Genomic DNA, 22915 nt, shown 5'->3' on the forward strand with positions numbered 1-22915 from the left:
AAAGCAAAGGCAAGTAAACAAAGGAGGCAGGAGGGGAGTAGCGGTTGGGGGAAAAAACATCAAGGAGTGCAGGCAAAAGTGTCGGAAAGAACTCAAAAAGACGAAACGCAGCATTAAAGACAAGTGGCAAAAAAACAGAAGAGGAGCGCCGGAGCAGAGAGGATCTAGGTGGATTGACAACAGCGGAGAAAGGATGACGACGAAGGGCAAAGGGGCAAGACAGGGCGGAGGAGAGTGGGAGTGGTGACTGGTGAGGAAAGCACAGCTGAAGCAAGAGAGACAGCCACTCACGTACGGTGACGTCCTGAAACGTCCGAAAAGTGCTATCAGCAACTCACATGCGCACGCACAGGAACAGGTATGCAGCATGTTTATGCCACTCAGGCAGAGGAGCGCCCTAATAGTCCAGCATGGAACCTCTGAGCTAAGGAAGCCTCGGACTTGGAACTAACTTCTTACTAAATACTTCTTCACGGACACCACAAGTGAGTGACGTGCTGCCCGTGTCTTGTTATCGAGTAATCCATCGAGCGATGTGTTGTTGGATGAAGGACATGTGCTGTGTGTGTAGACGAGACCAACATACAAAGAATTCCAAAAGCTCAAACCAGCTGTTTGAAACCTCAGATGGATTCTAAAACCGAAAATCATAGCAACTGCATCAAAATAATGCAAATATGAAAGCAGCATTCAGCAACGCAATATGCAACAAAATAATCCGAAGCATTAGATGTCGAAACAACTGCAAATGTCTCAAATCATTGGTATTATCCTACTAAATATATACAGAAATTAATGTGTAGTGCGACAATGCTCAGCGTCAAGCAACTCTTCATGTATGAATTGTTTGAGCTGGCTACGACAGTACAGAAGTCAAAATGAGCAGCACCACAGAGTTGCTTGTCGTTTAATGTGTCAACAGGCAGTCATCTCAGAGATTGCTTATGAGAGATTCATTTACTACTTATACATAGACTCACGAGTCTCAATATACGTACTCTAAAGTGGCATGTACATATTATACATCTGTACTAAAGTGGCATTGATAGTCAGCAGTAATAGTCAGCAGCAAGTGTGTGTGTGTGTGTGTGTGTGTGTGTGTGTGTGTGTGTGTGTGTGTGTGTCACACGTATCACGAAATACTTGTTTAGACATACTGTATACGCAGTCTTGAATATGTTATCAACAGTTAAAATAGTCTGCAGCGTATGCAGTTAAAGTAGAGTAAAAATCAATACGCACGTTTGTATACAGGTGAATTTGAGCATTAGCAGTACTAAGCATAGTTGCATGTAACAAAGGCCGATAACGGATGGATTATAAATAGTCGAAATGCAGTACACAGCGTAAACTGCACAGCTTTTGTTTTTAAGCAAGGATCAATCCGTGTGCGGAGGTGAACGTGAAGAGCAGCCGCAGCAATACTCGTCAGTGTTGCTCGTCTATAGTGCAACAACGACACGTTTCAAGCAATTGTACACTCTGGGTTGGAATGTAGTCCAAGTGCAAAAGGCAACAAGAACAGCAGCAAAGCTCAGTATTTTACATGAAGAAGCAGTTTAGGTGTCGGAAGTACAGAGTAAAAGTGAGTTGTATTGCAGCGTTGAATGGCCAGGCGACTTATTTCAATATACTCGTGGCTGTGAGGCAGCCAAGCTAGCCGAGCTTGAAACATCCTGACCGAGCGTGCACGCACTCGAGCGCGTTGCAGCTCTCAGCAGGCGTCGCTCATCTGTTGGCTGCAGATAGCTGAGTTCAGATAGCAGAGAGCGCATGTAGCAACAAGTAACGCACGCTGCCACAAACGTTGCCACATTCAAATGCTCATGTCGCCTCAGATCTTGGCTTTTCAATGCCAACAATCATTTCAGTCTTTCTAATGTCAACGTGCCGTGTCATCTTTAAAGCCAAATCAAATTCCTAATGGAGTCCTGTAAGGTAGTATTTGCATTGGACCTTTCAGGACCAATGTATCGGTTCAATGGCAACTTTAAGCCTTAAAAAGAAAATCTAGTCAAGTCAAGTCACGTTTATTTGTATTGCCCTAAATCACAAGCAGTCTCAAAGGGCTTCACATAGACAAAAATTGACAATTATTCTCAAAGCATCCCCTGATCTTAAGCTCCCAAAAGGGCAAGGAAAAACTCAAAAAAAAACTACCAGGGGAAAATGAGAAACCTTGAGAAGGGGCCACAGATGGAAGGATCCCCTTTCAGGATCACCAGGCTGCAATGGATGCAGAGAGGGCACAAATAACACATAATATGAAAATCAATGAAAAAGTGGATGTCCAAGTCAAAGCGAAGAGCTGCCGGAGGTGCCGTCGATTTTCCTGGCAGTGTTTTCGATGATGGTGAGCTGCAGTTCCTACTAAATCTACTAAAAGCATTTCTTTAACAGTCAGACTTTCTACAAGATATACTAGTATGACTATGTGTGAAAGGTTTGCCCGGTCTTGGGGATTTGAGAGAAGTTTCAAACTGATTGATTGATTGATTGATTGATTGATTGATTGATTGATTGATTGATTGATTGATTGATTGATTGATTGATTGAGAATGACCACTCATTGCTACTAAGTCACTTTGCTGTGCCTTGTCCAACATCCTGTCTGCGTGTGTGTGCGTGTGTGTGCGTGTGTGTGTGTGTGTGTGTGTGTGTGTGTGTGTGTGTGTGTGTGTGTGTGTGTGTGTGTGTGTGTGTGTGTGTGTGTGTGTGTGCATGCGCGTGCGTGTGTGTGTGTGCGTGTGTGTGTGTGGCATAGTTGCCCACCCTGGGGAGCATGAGTCATTTATAACCTCTGAACTCTCTGTAGTGAGTCGGTCTTGTTTGAATTGGCGTGGACCCTAAAAGAAGAAGATGAAGAAAGTGAAATCCTCAAGATGTATTTCAACTCAATATCTCTAGGTTCTGTGTTGTTGTTTTCAAAATTTTGTTGTGCTGTTTCAACACTCGTCCTCAGTTACGAGTGGAAACAAGAGGGAAGTCCCGAGCAAGACAACAAAAGGAGGAAACGCAGCCTCGCAGCCCAAGATGACTCAGTCGTACGTGCGAGAAACGGAATCAACTGGAACGATGGAAGAGGGGGGGAAAACAGAATTGAAAAAAAACAGATAGGATGGACTTTTGTCATTCTCTAAATGGGGAAATTGTGGTTTGACCGCAGAAAAGTGGACAGTCACAAAGTAAGTCAAAGGTCTGAAGTCCAAAGTAAAAGGTTGTAGGCCCAAAGTCTAATGTCTAAAATCTATGATCTGAGATCTAAATTCTGACTTCTACAGTGTGAAGTTTAAAATCTGCAGTCTGATCCGTGAAGTCTCAAGTTGTGGTATGAAGTCTTAGGTCTAATATTTATGGTCTGACATCTAAGTAAGAATGTCTAAAGTCTGAGATCTAAAGAATCAGGTCTGACATCAGATATCTCAAATGTGAAGTATAACATTTTTAATCTGAAAGTCTGAAGCTTGAAGTTGAATGTCTGAAGTATGTTGTCTGAAGTCTGAAGCCTGCGTGCGATCTGCCGATTGTAATTTAAAGTGAAGTCTAAAATCTGTGGTCTGATATTCCAAGGTCTGGAGTCGACGGTCTTTGCTATGAAGCCTAAAGTCTAACTTCTGAGGTGAGAACTCTGAAGTCTAAAAAAGAATGTCTACGCTCTGAACTCTGAAGTATGCAATCTGGGTTCAGAAGTCCATGGATGAGATCTAATGTCTGACGTTTGCGATTCTGGCAGTTGTTCATTCAAGGTACCTCCGTATTGTCTTTGGGAAAGCCAGCGTTTGCGCTGACTGGTGCTCAGTGTTTTTTGGGTCCATTGGGGAGCTGATGCACGTGAATGGATTGGGAAACAGGAAACAGGACGCCTGACAACCACTTTTCCTGCTTTCAGGATGTCGGTCAAGCTGCGATTCGACTCACCCTCGGATGGAAAGCCAATCCGTCGGAGTCGCTCCTTCACAGGGTTCGGCTCTCTAACAGGACGACGGCGGTAAGTGTTCGCATCATTAGCACCGAGCAAACAAAGAAAGTGCTAACACTCCGTTGCTTAACCCTTGTGCAGTATCTGTCCATTTTCTGGACATTTTTTCCACATATAAGGTATTTCATCAAAGGCCAAACATTGAATACAAAACCTAAGGAGCTGAAATTTCACGCAGATGTTCAGAACATGTCAATCGTCAAAATGGCTCCATGCTGTAATTTCAAAGTTAGATATTCTTTAAAGTGCATTGGCTTCATATTTTTTACCGTTCCTTCCGTATTTTGCCAAATTTTGGCAAATTCAAGTCAAATCAAGTTTATCAGACACTCACAGAGACAGGCTGGCTGCAAGAGAACGCCACCGTCTTCTGAACTCTCTTTCACTGCGGTGGTACAATTGGACTCAATTGAAACCGACAACGCAGAAGGACGCCATCTTTGTACGCGTGGAGAGCACCCACGGACTCAGCGTCTATCTCCAGCTGCACATACAGCAGCGGATATTCGAGCCACCTCCTGCCAAATAAACCCAACGGCGCCATCGGAAGGAAGCTGACGGTGCCAAGGGCAATAGGAGACCGGCCGAGGAGGGACACTGACGACTTGCCGCCCGATCAGGTGTCTGTTAGAGATGTTATGCTGGGTTGTGTGACGTCATGACGCTCGGGCGTCAGTTGAATACAGACACAGACAGTTGTCGTCCGCGGTCTCTTTCATATCAGTATATATATACACACAAACATGGTGTCAGAAGCGACTGGACCCAACCACAGTTTGGCTGGACGGCGCTGTGCTTTACTGCGGGGCCAGTGAAAGAGGGTGAAGAGGGACAGACGGACAGATACCAAAGACGAGCGGAACGGCGGTTAGCAAAGTCAAAGTCAAAGTCAAAGTCAGCTTTATTGTCAATTTCTCCACATGCCAAAGACACACAAAGAAACCGAAATTTCGTTCCCCCCTATCCCACGGTGACAAGACATGGCTCACAACAGACAAACAAGTAAACAAGTACAACAAAAGCGTGCTGAATAAATAATGAATAAATAACACAACAATAAATAAATAAATAAGAGGAGCAGAAAAAAAAAAAGGAGCAAGTGCGCGTACAGCAGACATTCCCGAAAATAGCGCAACAGTGCCGCACGCTACGCAGAAGGGGGTAGCGAGTTCAGGGCCCTAACAGCCTGGAGAAAGAAGCTGTTGGCGAGTCTGGTGGTGCGGGAGCGCAGGCTCCTGTACCTCTTCCCAGAGGGCAGAAGGTCAAACAAAGAGTGAGCCGGGTGACTCACATCTCTGGCAATCGAGGTTGCCTTGCGGGCGAGATGGGAGGTGTAAATGTCCTTCAGGGAGGGGAGCGAAGCACCAATAATCTTACTAGCCGTATTCACTATGCGCTGCAGGGCCTTCAAGTTCTGTTCAGTGCAGTTACCACCCCAGACAGCGATGCAACTGGTGAGGACGCTCTCAATGGCGCCACGGTAGAATGTAGACAGGACTGCCTGAGGAGCACATGCACGCCTGAGCTTCCGCAGCCTGCTAGCAACCTGCTAGGCTAGCGACACCACCCACCATGGCAACGAATATACCGCCGCCGGAGGAGATGAAGATGAGTGGCGACCTCGCAAGCAATCGGGACAATTTCAGAGGGGAATTTGAGGACTATTTACTGGCAACGGGATTATCAGAGAAAGTGCAAGCAGCAACCCTACGGAGAATAATGGGTAATGAATGTCGTCACATATACAAGCATAACTTGGGACTCACGGCAGACCAAGGGAAGGATGTAAAAGTTATTCTTGATGCTTTGGCGGAGTACTTCAAACCAGCTAGGAACGTCATATTTGAGAGATTTGTTTTTGGAAACTGCAAGCAAGATTGATGTGTTCGTAACGAAACTGAGGGAGAAAGCTGCTTCATGTGGGTATGGACAACTCAACGAGGACTTGATCAGAGACAGGCTGGTTCTGGGTGTGAGTGATGAAAGTGTGCGCCGCCGGCTGCTCAGACAAAAAGATCTCACACTAGCATCGGCCATAGATATATGCAGAACAGCAGAGATGACAGACACGAGGATACAAGCAATCACGCAGGACAGGCCTCCAGAGATGGTGCACACAATGGATGGCCCGCGGCCACGACACCCGCCCAGGCAGGAGCGTCCGGACAGAATTCGAAATCAGACACCGAACACATATGACAGCGCTACGTGCAGATTCTGCAGCAACACGCACAGGCGTGGCCGTGATTTTTGCCCAGCCTTTGGAAAAAACTGTAGGAGCTGTGGGACCGCAAATCATTTTGCCTAAGTTTGCATGAAGAGGGGCCAAACCACGGGACAGCTGCACGCGGTAGACGGTGAAGTACCTGAGGACATGGACAGGTCTGACATGGAGGCACACGTTTACACAGCGGAGAGCATAGGGGCAGTTCAGGGGCGGGGGAAGAAAGGGTTTGTTAACTTAAAAATGAATGGTGGGTTTCAGAGGTGCCAGATAGATTCGGGGGCCACGTGTGATGTCATGAGCATAAAAGACATGAGGATACTCGACCCTGGGGCTAAGCTACTACCTAGCCAGACCAGGCTGGTATTGTATTCGGGCCAATCCATGCAATCCACGGGCATATTCCGCACAAAGTGCGTAGTGAAGGGAAGAGTACACAGGCTAAGGTTCGAAATAGTGAGAAGTGGACAGAGACCTCTGTTGTCAGGCAAAACGAGCGAGCGGCTAGGCTTGGTGCACTTCACCATCCCAGAAGAACTTCTTATGGTGGGACACGGCAGCTCAGGGCCATTAACCAGACAGAACCTTGTACAGACGTACGTAGATGTTTTCAACGATCCAGTTGAGTCACTCCCAGAAGATGTTCATTTTGAGTTAGATACTAATGTACCCCCAGTGCAGGCTTCCCCACGCAACGTCCCGGTGGCCTTCAGGGAGACAGTCAAGGCCCAGTTGAATAGGTATGAGGCGGATGGCCACCTAACGTCAGTGTCTGAGCCTACTGAGTGGATTAGCAACATGGTGATTGTCAGGCAGGCAGAAAAGTTGAGAATTTGCATAGATCCCAAGTCATTAAATCGGGCTCTAAAGAGGTCCTACTACATTATGCCAACACTTGAAGATGTGTTGCATAAGCTGCCCAGGGCCCACGTTTACACTTTACACTAGTAGATGCAAGAGATGCCTTTCTACAGTGCAGATTAGACAAAGAGAGCAGTTACACCACCACGTTCTGGACACCGTGGGGCAGGAAGCGGTGGTTAAAGCTGCCGTTTGGAGTGTCTGTGGCCCCAGAGATTCACCAGCGAAAGCAGCATGAGCTACTGGCAGGGCTAGATGGGTTGGAACCTATAGCTAATGACATAATGATTGTGGGGTGTGGTGGGACAGATGAGATAGCCACACGGGACCATGATACAAAGCTGTTAGCGCTCATGCAAAGATGCAAGGAGGTAAAGCTGAGATTGAGTTTAAAGAAACTAGTGTTCAGGGTCAAAGAGGTCAAGTTTCACTGACACATCCTATCAGCGGAGGGCCTTAGAGCAGACCCGAAGAAAATCAGTGCGGTCCAGGACATGCCACACCCCGAGGACGCCAAGGCCGTGCAGCGATTCATTGGGTTTGTGACCTACCTCGCAAGGTTCATGCCACGCCTCTCTGAGGTGTGTGAGCCACTACGGAGATTGTTGGACAAGGATGTTCCATGGCATTGGCTGCCAAAACACGACGCAGCAGTCGAGGAGATTAAGCGACTAGTCACGTCGGCCCCGATCCTGCGATACTACGATGTGACCAAGTGACGCGAGTCAGAAGGGACTTGGCTGTTGCCTACTGCAGGAGGGTCAGCTTTGCGTCACGGGCACTTACTCAGACGGAGCGGAACTATGCACAAATCGAAAAGGAATGTCTGAGCATAGTGTTCGCGTCTCAGCAATTTCATTACTACCTGTATGGGTGGGGGGAGATCACAGCGGAAACCGACCACAAGCCACTCATCTCCATTTTCACCAAGCCACTCCTCTTAGCGCCCAAACGACTCCAGAGCATGCTGCTCACACTACAGGGCTACAATCTGAAGGTGGTGTACAAGCCAGGGCCCGACATGCACATCAGTGACACCTTGAGTAGGACCACGGCTTCACCGCAGGGGCCTGGCACGAGATATACAAAACAAACTGTTTGCTGCATGCAGAGAGCACAAGTGGATGCTGAACAGATAAATCAGGCTGAGCATCTGAACGTCACCAGCCAGCGGCTGAGGCAGATAAAACTGCATACAGTGGGTAATGGGAGTCTTCAGCTGTTGCAAGAGGTAGTGCTCCGGGGATGGCCAGATCGCCGGGAGGACACTCCATTGGCAATCAGAGAATAATGGTCAATCAGGGATGAGATCAGCGCACAGGATAGAGTGCTTTTCAAAAGTCAGCGAGTCATAGTGCCCAAATCATTGCGTGCTCAAATGTTGAAACGCATCCATGCCAGCCATGTAGGAGGAGATGCCTGTTACCGACAGGCCAGAGACACGCTATTTTGGCCCAACATGCACGGTGAGATCAAGGACTATGTGAGCCAGTGCTCTGCCTGCAACGAATATGCACACGGACAGCAGCGGGAGACGATGATGACCCATGCACTCCCTACACGACCATGGCAGATCCTCAGCATGGATCTGTTCACGCATTCTGGCAAGGACTTTCTGATCATGGTTGATCATTATTCGGATTTCTGGGAAATAGAGTTGCTCCCAGATCTTTTACCTGAGACCACGGTGCTGAGGTGCAAGGCCCAGTTTGCACGGCACGGTCAGCCTGACCGAGTAATTATAGACTGTGGTGCCCAGTTCGACTGCGAAACGTTCAGGAGATTTGCGAGAGACTGGGACTTTGACCATGTCAAATCCTCTCCCAGGTACCCAAAATCGAATGGGAAGGCTGAGTCAGCCGTGAAGATTGTCAAGAGCCTGTGCAAGAGGTCAGCGAGGGCGGGGACTGACCCTTGGCTGGCCATCTTGCCTGCTCCAAAAGGTGAACACCATTTTCAGTGCCTCGGTACTTTGTGCACTTTTCAACATGTATTATTACAGACGATTGCGTATGGTCTTTTGGCCTATATTGACTATTATCTACCTGAGCCTTCTGGATCAATCCGGAAGGACCACTGGCAGTCATTCGCACAGGCCAGCCATAGTCTACTATGGTGATGGCACGATGGATTACAGGCTATTGCCCAGAGACGTTCTCACTTTCTGGATCACTAGAAATACAGGATTTTCTAATCTGTCTGGGCTAAAATCTCCACTGTATTCCTTTTTTCTATTGCAGCAATTCATTGACTCTCCCTTTCTATTATATGTTAAAACCTCATTGAAAGAAAACTGCAATACTCCTAAAAAAACTTTTATCTATGTGCTCAGGCGCAATTGAATCATTCTCATGCTGCTTATCTCAGGCAATATACATCCAAACCCAAGTCCAGCTATTCTTAATCAGAATGTTTCTATTTTGTCATTCACTGATTTTTGTGATCACACATCTAAGGGTTTTTTACATATTAACATTCACAGCTTGTTACCCAAATTTGATTGGTTGAAATCATGGATTCATACTGCTACTCCTAATGTTCTTGCTATTTCAGAATAATGGCTTAGAAAAAGTACTGTCAATTCTGTAATTTCTATACCAGGTTACACTGTTTTCCGTCAGGACAGAGCCACCAAAGGGGATGGTGTTGATTTATATATAAAAGACCATCTGCAATGAACTATTTCCCTATCAAGGTCTGTCCATCAGCAATTGGAATTATTAGTGGTAAAGATAAAACTTATAACTTCTCCCTTTCTGTTGCTGTCTGCTACAGACTACCTTCTGCCCCTGTCTCATCTTTAACTACCCTCAGTGAACTCTTGGCCCCACATATCTCCTCTGAGTTCATTCTTTTAGGTCAGGGGTGTCCAAACTTTTTTTAGTGAGGGCCAGATACAGAAAAATAAACAAAGGGCCGGGCCACACACTAGAGGTGACATACTGACACATGAATACTGTGTATTGTGAAGAACATTGCACTCAGTGGGAGCAGTGATGCTGTCCTTTGGATTGAAGGATGGCTGACATGTCAGGAGAAAGTTTGGTGGTTGAGACACGAAGGACTTCACAGAGATGGCTATCAGTTATTCTGGTTCTCAGTCTGCTTTTGTTCTGATTGAACAGAGAAAATGTTTGTTCACATATGTATGTCGAGCCGAACAGGCTCATCATTCTTTTTGCGTGGCGTCTCATCAGAGGAAACTTGGCATTATCCAAACTCTGATAGAATTCGGGGAGGGGGAGAAGCTGATGCTGACTCTTCAGAGAATCATCACATTGAATTTCAATCAGCTCTAACTGCAGACTCTCTTCCACTTCTTCTGCATCCACCAGGAAGCTTGATTTGTTTTTCAATGGCAGAAAAATCTTGGAAACGCTGGTTGAATTCCGTCATGAGAGAGGAAATCACAGACACATATTTGTCCTTTTTAGCAGAAAGGTCGGCATTTGGAAAAGCAGACTTGATTTCAGACAGCGCAGGGAAGTGTGCAGCATTAAAGCCTCGTAGTTGTGTCTCAAACAGGCGGAGCTTTACGCAGAAGGCTTTCATGTGCGCATGCAGTTGTGGCACCAGCTGTTCTTTGCCTTGTAGGTTCTTGTTCAGTGTATTCGGATGATGCATAAGATCAACTAAAAATGCCAGATCTGCCAGCCACAGAGGGTCACTTAACTCATGAAGAGGTCGGCGCTTCTCTTTTAAAAACTGGTCGATTTCTGATCTCAGCGAAAAAAAACCGCTGGAGCACAGAGCCGCGACTGAGCCAGCGCACATCAGAGTGGTAGAGTACATCCCCGTATTCAGCATCCACATCAGATAGGAAAGCCTGAAATTCTCTGTGGTACAGTCCTCTCGCTCGAATTACGTTGACAGTTTTTACGACAGTGTTCATCACATCGCCCAGCTGGACAGTCTTGGCACACAGTGCTTCTTGGTGGATTATACAGTGCATCCTAACAGCCTCACCTCCGCTCTCTTTTACCTTGGCGCACACCAAAGATGCCATTCCTTTGCGCTCGCCAGTCATGGCCGGAGCTCCGTCCGTTGTTACTCCACAGAGCTTGTCCCATTTAAGCCCCATCTTTTCAACGGCCTCTGACACAGCTTCAAAAATATATTTTCGTTGTGCCTTTTAGGCTCATCGTATCAAGCAGCTCCTCCGTACAGCAAAAATTATCATCTACTCCCCGCAAAAAAATTAACAGTTGCGCGGTGTCTGTGGCATCTGTGCTCTCATCGCATGCTATTGAGTAAAAATCAAAAGCACAAGCCTTGTCTCTCAGCTGGAGTTTCACGTTCGCTGACAAGTCCTCAATTCTCCGCACCACTGTGTTTCTGGATAAGCTCACGTTGTTGAAATCTGGCACTTTTTCTGGGCACATTACTTCCGTGACTTTGATAAGGCACTGCTTTATGAAATCACCGTCTGAAAACGGTTTGCCGTGCTGGGCAATAAGTTTAGCGACTTCATAACTTGCTCTTGTGGAGTTTTCCTGTGTTTTGTTGGCACGAAAAAAAAACTGCTGTTGAGCTTGCAGGCTAATTGCCATTTGCTTAACTTTCTGTGCTCGTTCAGCACTGGTGTACGATGTGTAGCTCTGATGTTTGGTCTCATAGTGCCGACGGACATTATACTCTTTCATCACAGCAACATCTTCATTACAAATCAAACAGACACACTTTCCGTTGATTTCTTTGAAGAAATACTCATTTTCTCACCATGTTTGAAATCTTCTACACTCACTTGCAATTTTGCGTTTCTTTGGTGCAGCCATTTCTGGTGACTAGCGGTAAAAGTTTTTCTTCGCTTGGTTTCGTTTGTTTGGCGGGCTCTATCTAGTGTTGAAACTGAGAAGTGCAACAGAGTTGAGCTCAAGCTTCTTGTGCGGGCCATATTCAATTATGTTTTCAGAATTTGCTGCGGGCCAATAAAAACTTGACGGCCCGCGGGCCGTAGTTGGACACCCCTGTTTTAGGTGATCTAAATTGGGATATGACTAACCCACCGGAACTGGTTGTGCAACAATTTGATGCCCTAAACCTCTTTCAAATTATATCTGAACCTACTAGACATAACCTGAAATCTCCTTCTTCTGCCAAACTGCTAGATGTTATCCTTACAAACGCTCCCTCTAATTATAAGTCTGGTGTTTTTAGCCAAGATCTGAGTGATCATTGTGCTATTGCTTGCATACGCTCTGGTTCTTCGGTTAAACGCCCACCCATGATGGTCTATAAACGCTCCCTGAAAAAGTTTAACCTAGACGTCTTTCTCCAGGACATTGCTGCAGTGTGCTGGGAAAAAATTAACACTTTTTCTACTGTAGATGCTGCGTGGTCCTACTTCAAATCGACTTTCGGACCGATCAGCAATAAACATGCTCCGCTCATTAAACTGCGAATCAAAGACCGCTGCAGTCCCTGGTTTTCCCGAGATCTGGCTGTGTTAATCCGTCAAAAGAGCACCTTATGGTGGAAAGCCTGTTCCTCCCAGTCTCCAAGTGATTGGCTTGCTTTTCGGCAATATAGAAACAAATGCACACAGGCAATCAGAAAAACCAAAATCACCTATTTTCTGGATAAATTTGCATCCTGTTCCTCTGATGCCAAAATATTTTGGAAAACAGTCAAATCCATGGAAAATAAATTGACACCTCCCCTATTTCCCAGTGCTATGACTTTTGGTGACACTGTTGTTACCAATAAATTTCTTATGGCCGCTCTTTTAAATCAACATTTTGTTAATTCAGCTATTAATCTCCCAATCATACCCGCCACCGCTGCCATTTTACATTCATCTATGTGTTCTAGCCCAGTGAGGTTCTCCTTTAGACCTCAGAGGTTTTTGAGGAACTCTCTAAGCTGGATAAGTCGGCAGGTTATGACAAGTTGGACCCCAAGATTTTTAAAAATTGCTGCTCCCATGCTTTTTAATATGTCCCTGGGGTTGTCTGTCTTTCCTCCAGACTGGAAATTCGCATGGATTACTCCACTCTTTAAAGGAGGTTCTGGCTCTGACCCCAACTGTTATAGACCTATTTCCATCCTGCCCTGCTTGGCTAAGGTCTTAGAAAAACTGTTCCACAAACAGCTCAGTCTTTTTTTGGCCTCAAATAACATCCTGTCCAAACTGCAGTCTGGGTTCCGCCCTGGCTATGGATGCACAACAGGTACTTAGAAAGTCCTAGACGGTATCATTACTTCCCTGGATTCCAAGCAGATTTGTGTTGTTGCCTTCATTGACCTGACGAAAGCCTTTGACTCCATCATCCATTCCATCCTCCTGCGTAGGCTCTCTATTATTGGCCTGTCATCACAAGCATGTGATTGGTTTGCCAGCTACCTAAATAATCGCCTCCATCAAATTAAATTGGAAAATATTCTTTCTGACCCTCTCACCAACTCCAAAGGGGTTCTTCAAGGCTCGATCCTAGGCCCATTGCTGTTCTCCATTTACATTAATGATGTAGTCAAGTATGTCGGCAGTTCAAAGATCCACTTTTATGCTGATGAGACTATTTTATACTCTATTCTATACATTGTTCCCTCAATCTAAGGTCAAGTAATCTTATTAAATTCACCATACCCAAAGTACGTACAGTTTTTGGTCGAAACTCCTTCCATTTCTCTGCAGCTTATGTTCGGAATACTATGCAAAATAACCTTAAATTCACTGTCATCACATCATTTACAGTTTTTAAACAAAAATTGCAACAAGCTTTAACCAACTCTTGCAGCTGTTAGTTTAAATATGTTGTTATATTGTATAGGTTTATTGTTCCTGGTGGTTTTTGATTGTGTATTTATATAACCTTGTTTTATGTATTTATTCATTTTTTAGCACGCCATCCCCCATCCCCCTCAAAGTGCCATTGTTCTTTGGGTCAGGCCGCAGTTGTAAATAAGAACTTGTTCTTAATTGTTTGCCTGGGTAAATAAAGGTTAAAAAAAATAAAAAATAAAAAAAATAATAATTTATATAGCCCTAAATCACAAGCAAGTCTTAAAGGGCTTCACATGTACAAAAACTGACAATTATTCTCAAACATCCCCTGATCTTAAACTCCCAGGAGGGCAAAGAAAAACTCAGAAAACCCCACTGGGGGGGAACTAGAAACCTTGAGAAGAGACCACAGATGGAAGGATCCCCCTTCCAGGATGACCAGGCTGTAATGAATTCAGAGAGGTCACATACAACACGATATAAAACATTCCAAAGAAAAAGTGGATGTCCAATTCAAAATGAAGAGCTGCAGGAGGTGCATTCAATTGTCTGGCAGTGTCTTTGAAGGTGGTAATCCACCACAGTTCCCTCATCCCGATTGGTCCACGAGAAATCCAGACAGCCGTTAGCAGTTTGGGTGTCACCGAACCCCCCCAGCTGAATTCTCAATCATTTTCTGTGATGCCCCCCCCAGGGAGAAGAAAACATTTAGCGCCCCCCCATGTTAACATGAAAGAAAACAAAATATAAATAAAAAAGAATGATCATCTGACAATAAATAACTTTATTAATAATATTGTTTTTTAGTCTGTAACAGAACAGATTCAATGTGCATCCCTTTGCCTGAAATCAAAAAATGAGTTATAATTATTTAAATTATAAACATTCTTGACCAACTGCCATTTTATGCTGAAAAAAATACAATAAAATAACAATAAACATATATACCGTAATTTCCGGACTATAAGCCGCGACTTTTTTCCAAAATTTTGAACCCTGCAGCTTATAGTCAGGTGCGGCTTATATAAGATTTTTTTCATGATTTTTTTGTGATGACTTGATCACTTTTATACACTCGTAAAAAGGCTGTGGACCACTGTTGTGCGGTATCTTGAAGAAAAAAACAACAACAAAAATACTATTTTGAAACACTACTATGGCTGCTGTTTATTCTGGCTGTGTTGCTTGTGACTATAATGAGCTTTAATAGGAATGCACGCTAGGTGACCTGCGTCAAAGGGCTCTAAACCCTTTCTCTTACTCTGCCATGTGACTCAGAGATTACACAAAGCAGTGGCGCTGTTTGGACCATCTGCATTGTATTGAAACCCAATCAATCAGCATTTAAATTCAATTCTTCTGACATTTTGCTCACCAAAAACAAGTTGTAATGAATGTGAACTTTTAATGCATTTTATTCAGAAGGTTACTTTGAACCCTGAGGCTTAAATGGCGGCGCGGCGTATTTATGGATTTTTACAGCTTTCTGTGTACTGTCTTTCTTTGTAAAAAACTCATGTGCACGTGCGGCTTATAGTCCGGTGCGGCTTGTGTAAGAAAAAAACAAAAATATCCCTGAATTTTAGCTGGTGCGGCTTATAGTCCGGTGCGGCTTATAGTCCGGAAATTACGGTAATATTAAATTAAATAACAGCAATAAATAACATTCAATTCAAAGTAATCAGCAACATTAACTCGCTAGCACAATATACAAAACATTTTAACCTACATTTTAACCTAAAACAATTTGTGCTGTTTTTTTCAATCAAAATGAGGCAGCATGACGGAGACCATATCCACGCCTGCAGGTAGTATCAGCTCTTCTGCAATGGTGTGTTTTTTTTTGCACTGAGCAATTTGGTGCGCTGCTTTATATGATGCTTACAGTGCTTGCTGATTGACAGAAGTAGCATTCACAACGTGGGATAATTGTTAGCAATATTCAGCCCGTTTTTGCTGAAAAACCTCAAGCATCTTATCAGCGTGATTGGGGTGCAAGGACTTTAAGTGCCGCCTTAATTTATTTGGCTTCATACTGTCCGCTGCCAACATTGTAAGGCACAGTAAACACACCGGTCTTTCCTCGTCTCCCATCGTAGTCACACTGAAGCCGAGCGCTACGTACGCTTCATCATATTTCCTTGTCTTAGCTTTCGTGTGACTCTCAATTCTCTTATCGCCATCTCTCTCCGCCGTTCTTCTCAATCCTGTTAAATATTTTTCCATGGTGTCCCACTGCACTTTTTATCGCCTGCTTTGTGCTGTGTGTGCGTATGTTCCGTGCGCTCTACACTGTAGAGTGAATATACTCCTTGTGCACACTCTTACAGTGATACCGCCACTCCCACCTACTGCAGTGGATGTCTAATTACCCTTTAATCTAGTATAGCCAAAAGAAAAGCATGTTCCCTAGTGTCACACGCGCCCCCCCCCCCCCTTTTGGTAATGCATCGTGCCCCCCCCAGGGGGGCGCGCCCCACTATTTGAGAAGGACTGGGTTAATTCAAGGCCATGTCATAAAAATGTGTCTTTAATCGTGTCTTAAATGTTTCTACTGAGGTAGCAGTTCTGATATGTATCGGTAGGGCATTCCAAGCTCTAGAAAATGCTCTAGACCCTGCAGACTTCTTTTTGGCCCTCGGGGTCACTAAAAGGCTAGCGTTTTGCGAGCGGAGGTTACGGGACGGAACGTAAGGAACAACTAGGTCAACGAGATACGAAGGCGCTAAGCCATGCAGTGATTTATAGGTTAATAGTCACATCTTAAATGGACCGGGAGCCAATGTAAATTGGATAATAGTGGGGTGATGTGATCAAATGTTCTCATCTGCGTGAGCAGTCTCGCCGCAGCATTTTGTACTAACTGTAAACTTTCAATACTGAATTTAGGAAGACCAGAGAATAATGCGTTACAGTAGTCAAGGCGCAACGTAATAAACGCATGTATAATAGTTTCCGCATCACGAGTCAAAAGAAACGGACTAATCTTAGCAATATTACGGAGGTGAAAAAACGCAATTCTAGTTATGTTCTTAATGTGTTTTCGAAAGGAGAGCGTTTGGTCAAATATAACTCCGAGATTAGTTACAGTATCATTATGAGTGATAGTAAATTTATCCATTTTTATAGTGGTTTCCTTAAATAAGCAATGATAACGAGCAGGACAAATTATCAACATCTCAGTTTTATCTGGGTTAAGACGTAGGAAATTAACAGACATCCATCGTTTAATTTCTGCAAAGCAAGCCTCAAGATTATTATTATTTGTCGTCGATAACGGCATATACAGGACTGTCTCAGAAAATTAGAATATTGTGATAAAGTTCTTGATTTTCTGTAATGCAATTAAAAAAACTAAAATGTCATACATTCTGGATTCATTTCAAATCAACTGAAATATTGCAAGCCTTTTACTATTTTAATATTGCTGATTATGGCATACAGTTTAAGAAAACTCAAATATCCTATCTCAAAACATTAGAATATCATGAAAAAGTATACTAGTAGGGTATTCAACTAATCACCTGAATCGTCTAATTAACTCGAAACACCTGCAAGGGTTTCCTGAGCCTTGAAAAACACTCAGCTTGGTTCAGTAAACTAAATCACAAGTATGGGGAAGACTTCACTGGTTCTTTTATATCAAAATAATTATTTTAGGTGCATTAACTGACATGTTTCGGCGGGTTCTTCCGCCTTCATCAGAGTGTCACTGATGTGGTTGTGAAGCGTCAGCTGATAAAGACGAACTTAGATGAACAAGATGAACTTAGTACAACTATGGGGAAGACTGCTGAGAGGACCATCATTGACACCCTCCATCAGGAGGGTAAGACTCAAAAAAAATTTCTCGAAGAGTTCTGTTCTGTTCACAGAGTGCAGTTTCAAAGCGCATCCACAAAAAGTCTGTTGGAAGGGGGAAATGTGGCAGGAAACGCTGCACAACCAAGAGAGATGACCACAGCCTTAACAGCATTGTGAAGAAGAGTCGCTTCCAGAATTTGGGGGAGCTTCAAAGACAGTGGACTGAAGCTGGAGTCCAGGTATTAAAAGCCACTGTTCACAGACGTGTCCGGAAAATGGGCTACGATAGCCGTATTCCCATGGTGAAGCCACTTCTGAAGCGTCTGACTTGGGCTATGGAAAAGAAACACTGGACAGTTGCAGAGTGGTCCAAAGTCCTCTTTTCAGACGAAAGCAAGTTTTGTATTTCATTTGGAAGTCAAGGCGCCAGAGTCTGGAGAAAGGCTGGAGAGGAGCAAAATCCAAGTTGCTTGAAATCCAGTGTGAAATTCCCACAGTCAGCGATGGTTTGGGGAGCCATGTCAGCTTCTGGTGTTGGTCCACTGTGTTTCATCAAGTCCAGAGTAAATGCAGATTTTAGAGCACTACATGCTTCCGTCTGCTGAAAAGCTCTATGGCAGGGGTGGGCAATTAATTTTTACAAGGGGCCACATGAAAAACCTGAGTTATGTCAGAGAGCCACACCAACGATAATTTAAACCTGCTCAACTTTATGCCATTGTAATATGCACTAAATTATTTATTTTAAATAGCTGGTACTTGTAATTAGAACAATACAATTATTCTGTTTATATTTATATTAGGCTATGTGAAATTGTGGTGTATAGGTCAAATAAAAAAATCATTAATCAGTACAATTTATTCTTAGCTTCTTTAACTTTTCCTCAAACTGCGAATTACAACATATTTATAGAAACATATCAATGTGTCCTCAACCCGCCTTGTTACGGTACGTCGGGAGAGTGACACATTCTCAAATGCGCTCTTTTTCTCCAGGCATATCAGTGCAACAGAGTCCAATAAGCACTCCTTAAAAAAACTCTCCGTCAGTAAACGGCTTACTTTTTCTGGCAATTTTGCGGGAAATGACAAAACTTGTCCTGACCGCTGCATCTCTGTGGGTGTGAAGTTTGATAAAAAGTCCTTGTTGGGCTTGCAGTTTTGCTAGCAATGCATCAGCCTCTGTTGCGCGCTCCTTATTCGACAGATTTCTGTATTTTTCCTCATGCTTGTTCGTGTAGTGGCGACTCAAATTATATTCTTTAAACACAGCGACCTGTGTGCCACAAACCAGGCACACGGCTTTACCTTTCAGTTCTGTAAAGAAATAGTTGGCAGTCCATGTCTTGTTGAAAACACGGCACTCCTTGTCAACTTTTCTTTTCTTCGCGTCAGCACACATTTTGAGGCCAGCATTACTTCGCGCTGTTCACCTACACTCACAGCTCACATGCACGCACGCTACTCGGAAAAGTCAAAGTCAAAGTCAGCTTTATTGTCAATTTCTCCACATGCCAAAGACACACAAAGAAACTGAAATTTCGTTCCCCCCTATCCGACGGTGACAAGACATGGCTCACAACAGACAAACAAGTAAACAAGTACAACAAAAGCGTGCTGAATAAATAATGAATAAATAACACAACAATAAATAAATAAATAAGAGGAGCAGAAAAAAAAGGAGCAAGTGCGCGTACAGCAGACATTCCCGAAAATAGCGCAACAGTGCCGCACGCTACGCAGAAGGGGGTAGCGAGTTCAGGGCCCTAACAGCCTGGAGAAAGAAGCTGTTGGCGAGTCTGGTGGTGCGGGAGCGCAGGCTCCTGTACCTCTTCCCAGAGGGCAGAAGGTCAAACAAAGAGTGAGCCGGGTGACTCACATCTCTGGCAATCGAGGTTGCCTTGCGGGCGAGATGGGAGGTGTAAATGTCCTTCAGGGAGGGGAGCGAAGCACCAATAATCTTACTAGCCGTATTCACTATGCGCTGCAGGGCCTTCAAGTTCTGTTCAGCGCAGTTACCACCCCAGACAGCGATGCAACTGGTGAGGACGCTCTCAATGGCGCCACGGTAGAATGTAGACAGGACTGCCTGAGGAGCACATGCACGCCTGAGCTTCCGCAGGAAGTACAGGCGGCGCTGAGCTTTCTTTGCCAGTGACGAGGTGTTTGCGGACCAGGAGAGGTCCTCACTGATGTGCACCCCCAGGAACTTGGTGCAGCTCACCCTCTCCACCACAGCACCGTCGATGATCAGCGGCAGGTGTGTTGTGTGACCCTTCCGGAAGTCAACAATGATTTCCTTGGTCTTATTGACGTTCAGCAGGAGGTTGTTGTCCCTGCACCACGTGGTCAGAAGGTCAACTTCCGACCTGTACCGAGTCTCGTCGCCCTTCGTGATGAGACCCACCAGAGTCGTGTCGTCAGCAAACTTCACTATGCGGTTGTCGCAGTAGGTCGCAGAGCAGTCATGCGTCAGCAGGGTGAAGAGCAATGGACTGAGCACGCAGCCCTGGGGGCCCCCGTGCTCAGCGTGATGCTGGCGGAGATTTTGTCGCCAACACGCACCACCTGAGGCCTCTGACAGAGGAAGTCCAGTAGCCAGTTGCAGAGGGAGGTACTGAGGCCCAGCTCGTCGAGTTTGGAGATGAGTCGCTGCGGCACAATGGTGTTGAAGGCAGAGCTGAAGTCCACAAACAGCAACCTCACATATGAGTCCTTTCTCTCCAGGTGGGTGAGGGCCGAGTGGAGGGCAGAGCAGATGGCATCCTCAGAGGACCGCTTGGCACGGTACGCAAACTGAAAAGGGTCAATGGTGGGGGGGAGAACGGACTTGATGTGCTCCATGACCAGCCGCTCAAAGCACTTCATGATGATGGGCGTCAGTGCCACAGTGCGGTAGTCATTGAAGCAGGACGGTGCAGGTTTCTTCGGCACAGGAACGATGGTGGCAGCCTTGCAAAGTGCGACGACTTGCAAAATAAAAGCAGCACAGATGTATTGCATGTACGACACAGATTTTTATTTATTTATTAAGTTGTAATCAAATGTAATTTATGATTGCGGGCCGGACAGAGACACACCAAGGGCTGTATATGGCCCGCGGGCCGTATTTTGCCCGGGTCTGCTCTATGGAGATGATGATTTCATTTCCAGCATGATCTGGCACCTGCCCACAGTGCCAAAACCACCAGTAAATGGTGTACTGACCATGGGATTACTGTCCTCGATTGGCCTGCCAATTCCCCTGACCTGAACCCCATAGAGAATTTGTGGGGTATTGTGAAGATGAAGCTGAAAGACACCAGACCCAACAATGCAAATGAGCTAAAGGCCGCTACTGAAGCATCCTGGGCATCCATAACACCTCAGCAATGCCACAGGCTGATTGCCTCCATGCCACGCTGCATTGATGCAGTAATTCATGCAAAAGGATTCCCAACCAAGTACTGAGTGAATTACTGGACATTTTCAAATGTTTGATTTTGTTTTGCTGTTATAAATCTTTTTTTTTACTTGGTCTGATGAAATATTCAAATTTTTTGACATAGGATTTTTGAGTTTTCTTAAGCTGCAAGCCATAATCAGCAATATTAAAATAATATCCATCCATCCATCCATTTTCTGAACCGCTTAGTCCCCACGGGGGTCGCGGGCGTGCTGGAGCCTATCCCAGCCGTCATCGGGCAGTAGGCGGGGGACACCCTGAACTGGTTGCCAGCCAATCGCAGGGCACACAGAGACAGACAACCAATCGTACTCACACTCACACCTAGGGACAATTTGGAGTCTTCAATCAGCCTACCAAGCATGTTCTTGGAATGTGGGAGGAAACCGGAGGGCCCGGAGAAAACCCACGCGGGCCCGGGGAGAACATGCAAACTCCACACAGGGAGGGCCTGAGGTGGAATCGAACCCGTACCCTCCTAACTGTGAGGCGGACGTGCTAACCAGTGCGCCACCGAGCCGCCATTTAAAATAATAAAAGGTTCGAAATATTTCTGTTGATTTGTTGATTTTTTTTAATTGCATTACAGAAAAGAAAAAACTTTATCACAATATTCTAATTTTCTGAGACAGTCCTGTATAATTGGGTGTCATCTGCATAACATTGAAAACTAATGTTGTATTTAAGTATTATGCCCTCAAGCGGAATCAAATAAATACTAAACAGTATTGGTCCGAGTACCGATCCCTGCGGGACACCACACGTAACGTTAGTGAGCTCAGAGGTCGTGTTGCCATGGACCAATCGGTGGTTCCTGTCAGATAGATAGGAGTTAAACCAGCAAAGTGCTGACCCTGAAATACCAACGCAGGTTTTAAGGCGCTTTAATAAAATATTGAAATCTACAGTGTCGAAGGCAGCACTAAGATCGAGTAATAATAGTATTGATGAGGTGTTTGAATCCATAGCTATGTCTCAGTGGAGTGGTTTGCACTAAAACCAGACTGAAACGATTCAAATCGTTTATTGGTCACCATGTAATCAATAAGCTGCTGCGCTACTACTTTTTCAAGAATTCTTGCTATGAATGGGAGATTTGAAACCGGCCTACGTATAATTACTGAGACAGTCCGGGTCCAGGTGTGGTCGCTCAAGTGGCGGTTTAATGATAGCTGTTTTAAAGGCTTTTGGAACTATACCAGAAGAAACAGACAGATTAATTATGTTTAAGATGGATGGTCTTAAAATCTTAAATAACTCTTTAACGAGTTTGGCTGGAAGCGGGTCGAGTAAACACGTTGTTTGTTTAGCCGCACTAACCAATTGTGTAAATCTTTCAAGGGACACGCTTTTAAAATTTGAGAGGGGTATTGCATGATTGTCAGCGCCCGTAATTGGCAGTCTTGACTGAGTAATTGATCTTGATCTCATCCCTAATGGATTGAATCTTTTGAGCGAAAAATTTCATGAACTCGTCCGTTGAGTGGAAGGAGCTATCAGAGGTCGGCTGGTGTAGTGTTAGCTTTGCCACCGTATCGAATAAGTATTTAGGATAGGTTTTATTGAGATTAATAATTTGCGAGAAATAATTCGTTTTTGCTAAAATAAGCGCATCCTTGTACAAATTGGATTCGGTTGAAGTTGGGAAATTGTGTAAAATGTAAATAAAAACAAAATACAAGGATTTGAAAATCCTTCTCAACCCATATTCAATTGAATACACTACAATGACAACATATTTAATGTTCAAACTGATAAACTTAATTATTTTTTGGCCAAATAATAATTAACTTAGAATTTCATGGCTGCAACACGTCCAGTAGAAGTTGGGAAAGGTGACAAAAAATACTGAGAAAGCTGAGAAAAGCTCATCAAACA

General features: G+C 44.7%; 1 protein-coding gene across 7 annotated transcripts in view; it reads left to right on the forward strand.

Moving 5' to 3' along the window:
- ripor3 (RIPOR family member 3) overlaps positions 1–22915 on the forward strand; it is a 53678-nt gene continuing 30763 nt past the window's right edge. For 3 of the 7 annotated variants that reach the window (XM_088388547.1, XM_088388550.1, XM_088388549.1), the window contains exons 1-2: positions 1–485; positions 3890–3988. In XM_088388547.1, the coding sequence (XP_088244673.1) occupies positions 3891–3988 (98 nt within the window). In that variant the 5' untranslated portion in view covers positions 1–485; position 3890. Of the gene's footprint in view, positions 486–3570; positions 3620–3889; positions 3989–8891; positions 9008–22915 lie in introns of those variants that run through there. The other 4 variants (XM_088388551.1, XM_088388552.1, XM_088388548.1 and 1 more) reach the window with 3 other exon arrangements.

This window comes from Syngnathus floridae, chromosome 11, assembly GCF_059516105.1.
Source record: "Syngnathus floridae isolate MCC-2025c chromosome 11, RoL_Sflo_1.0, whole genome shotgun sequence".
NCBI lineage: Eukaryota > Metazoa > Chordata > Actinopteri > Syngnathiformes > Syngnathidae > Syngnathus > Syngnathus floridae.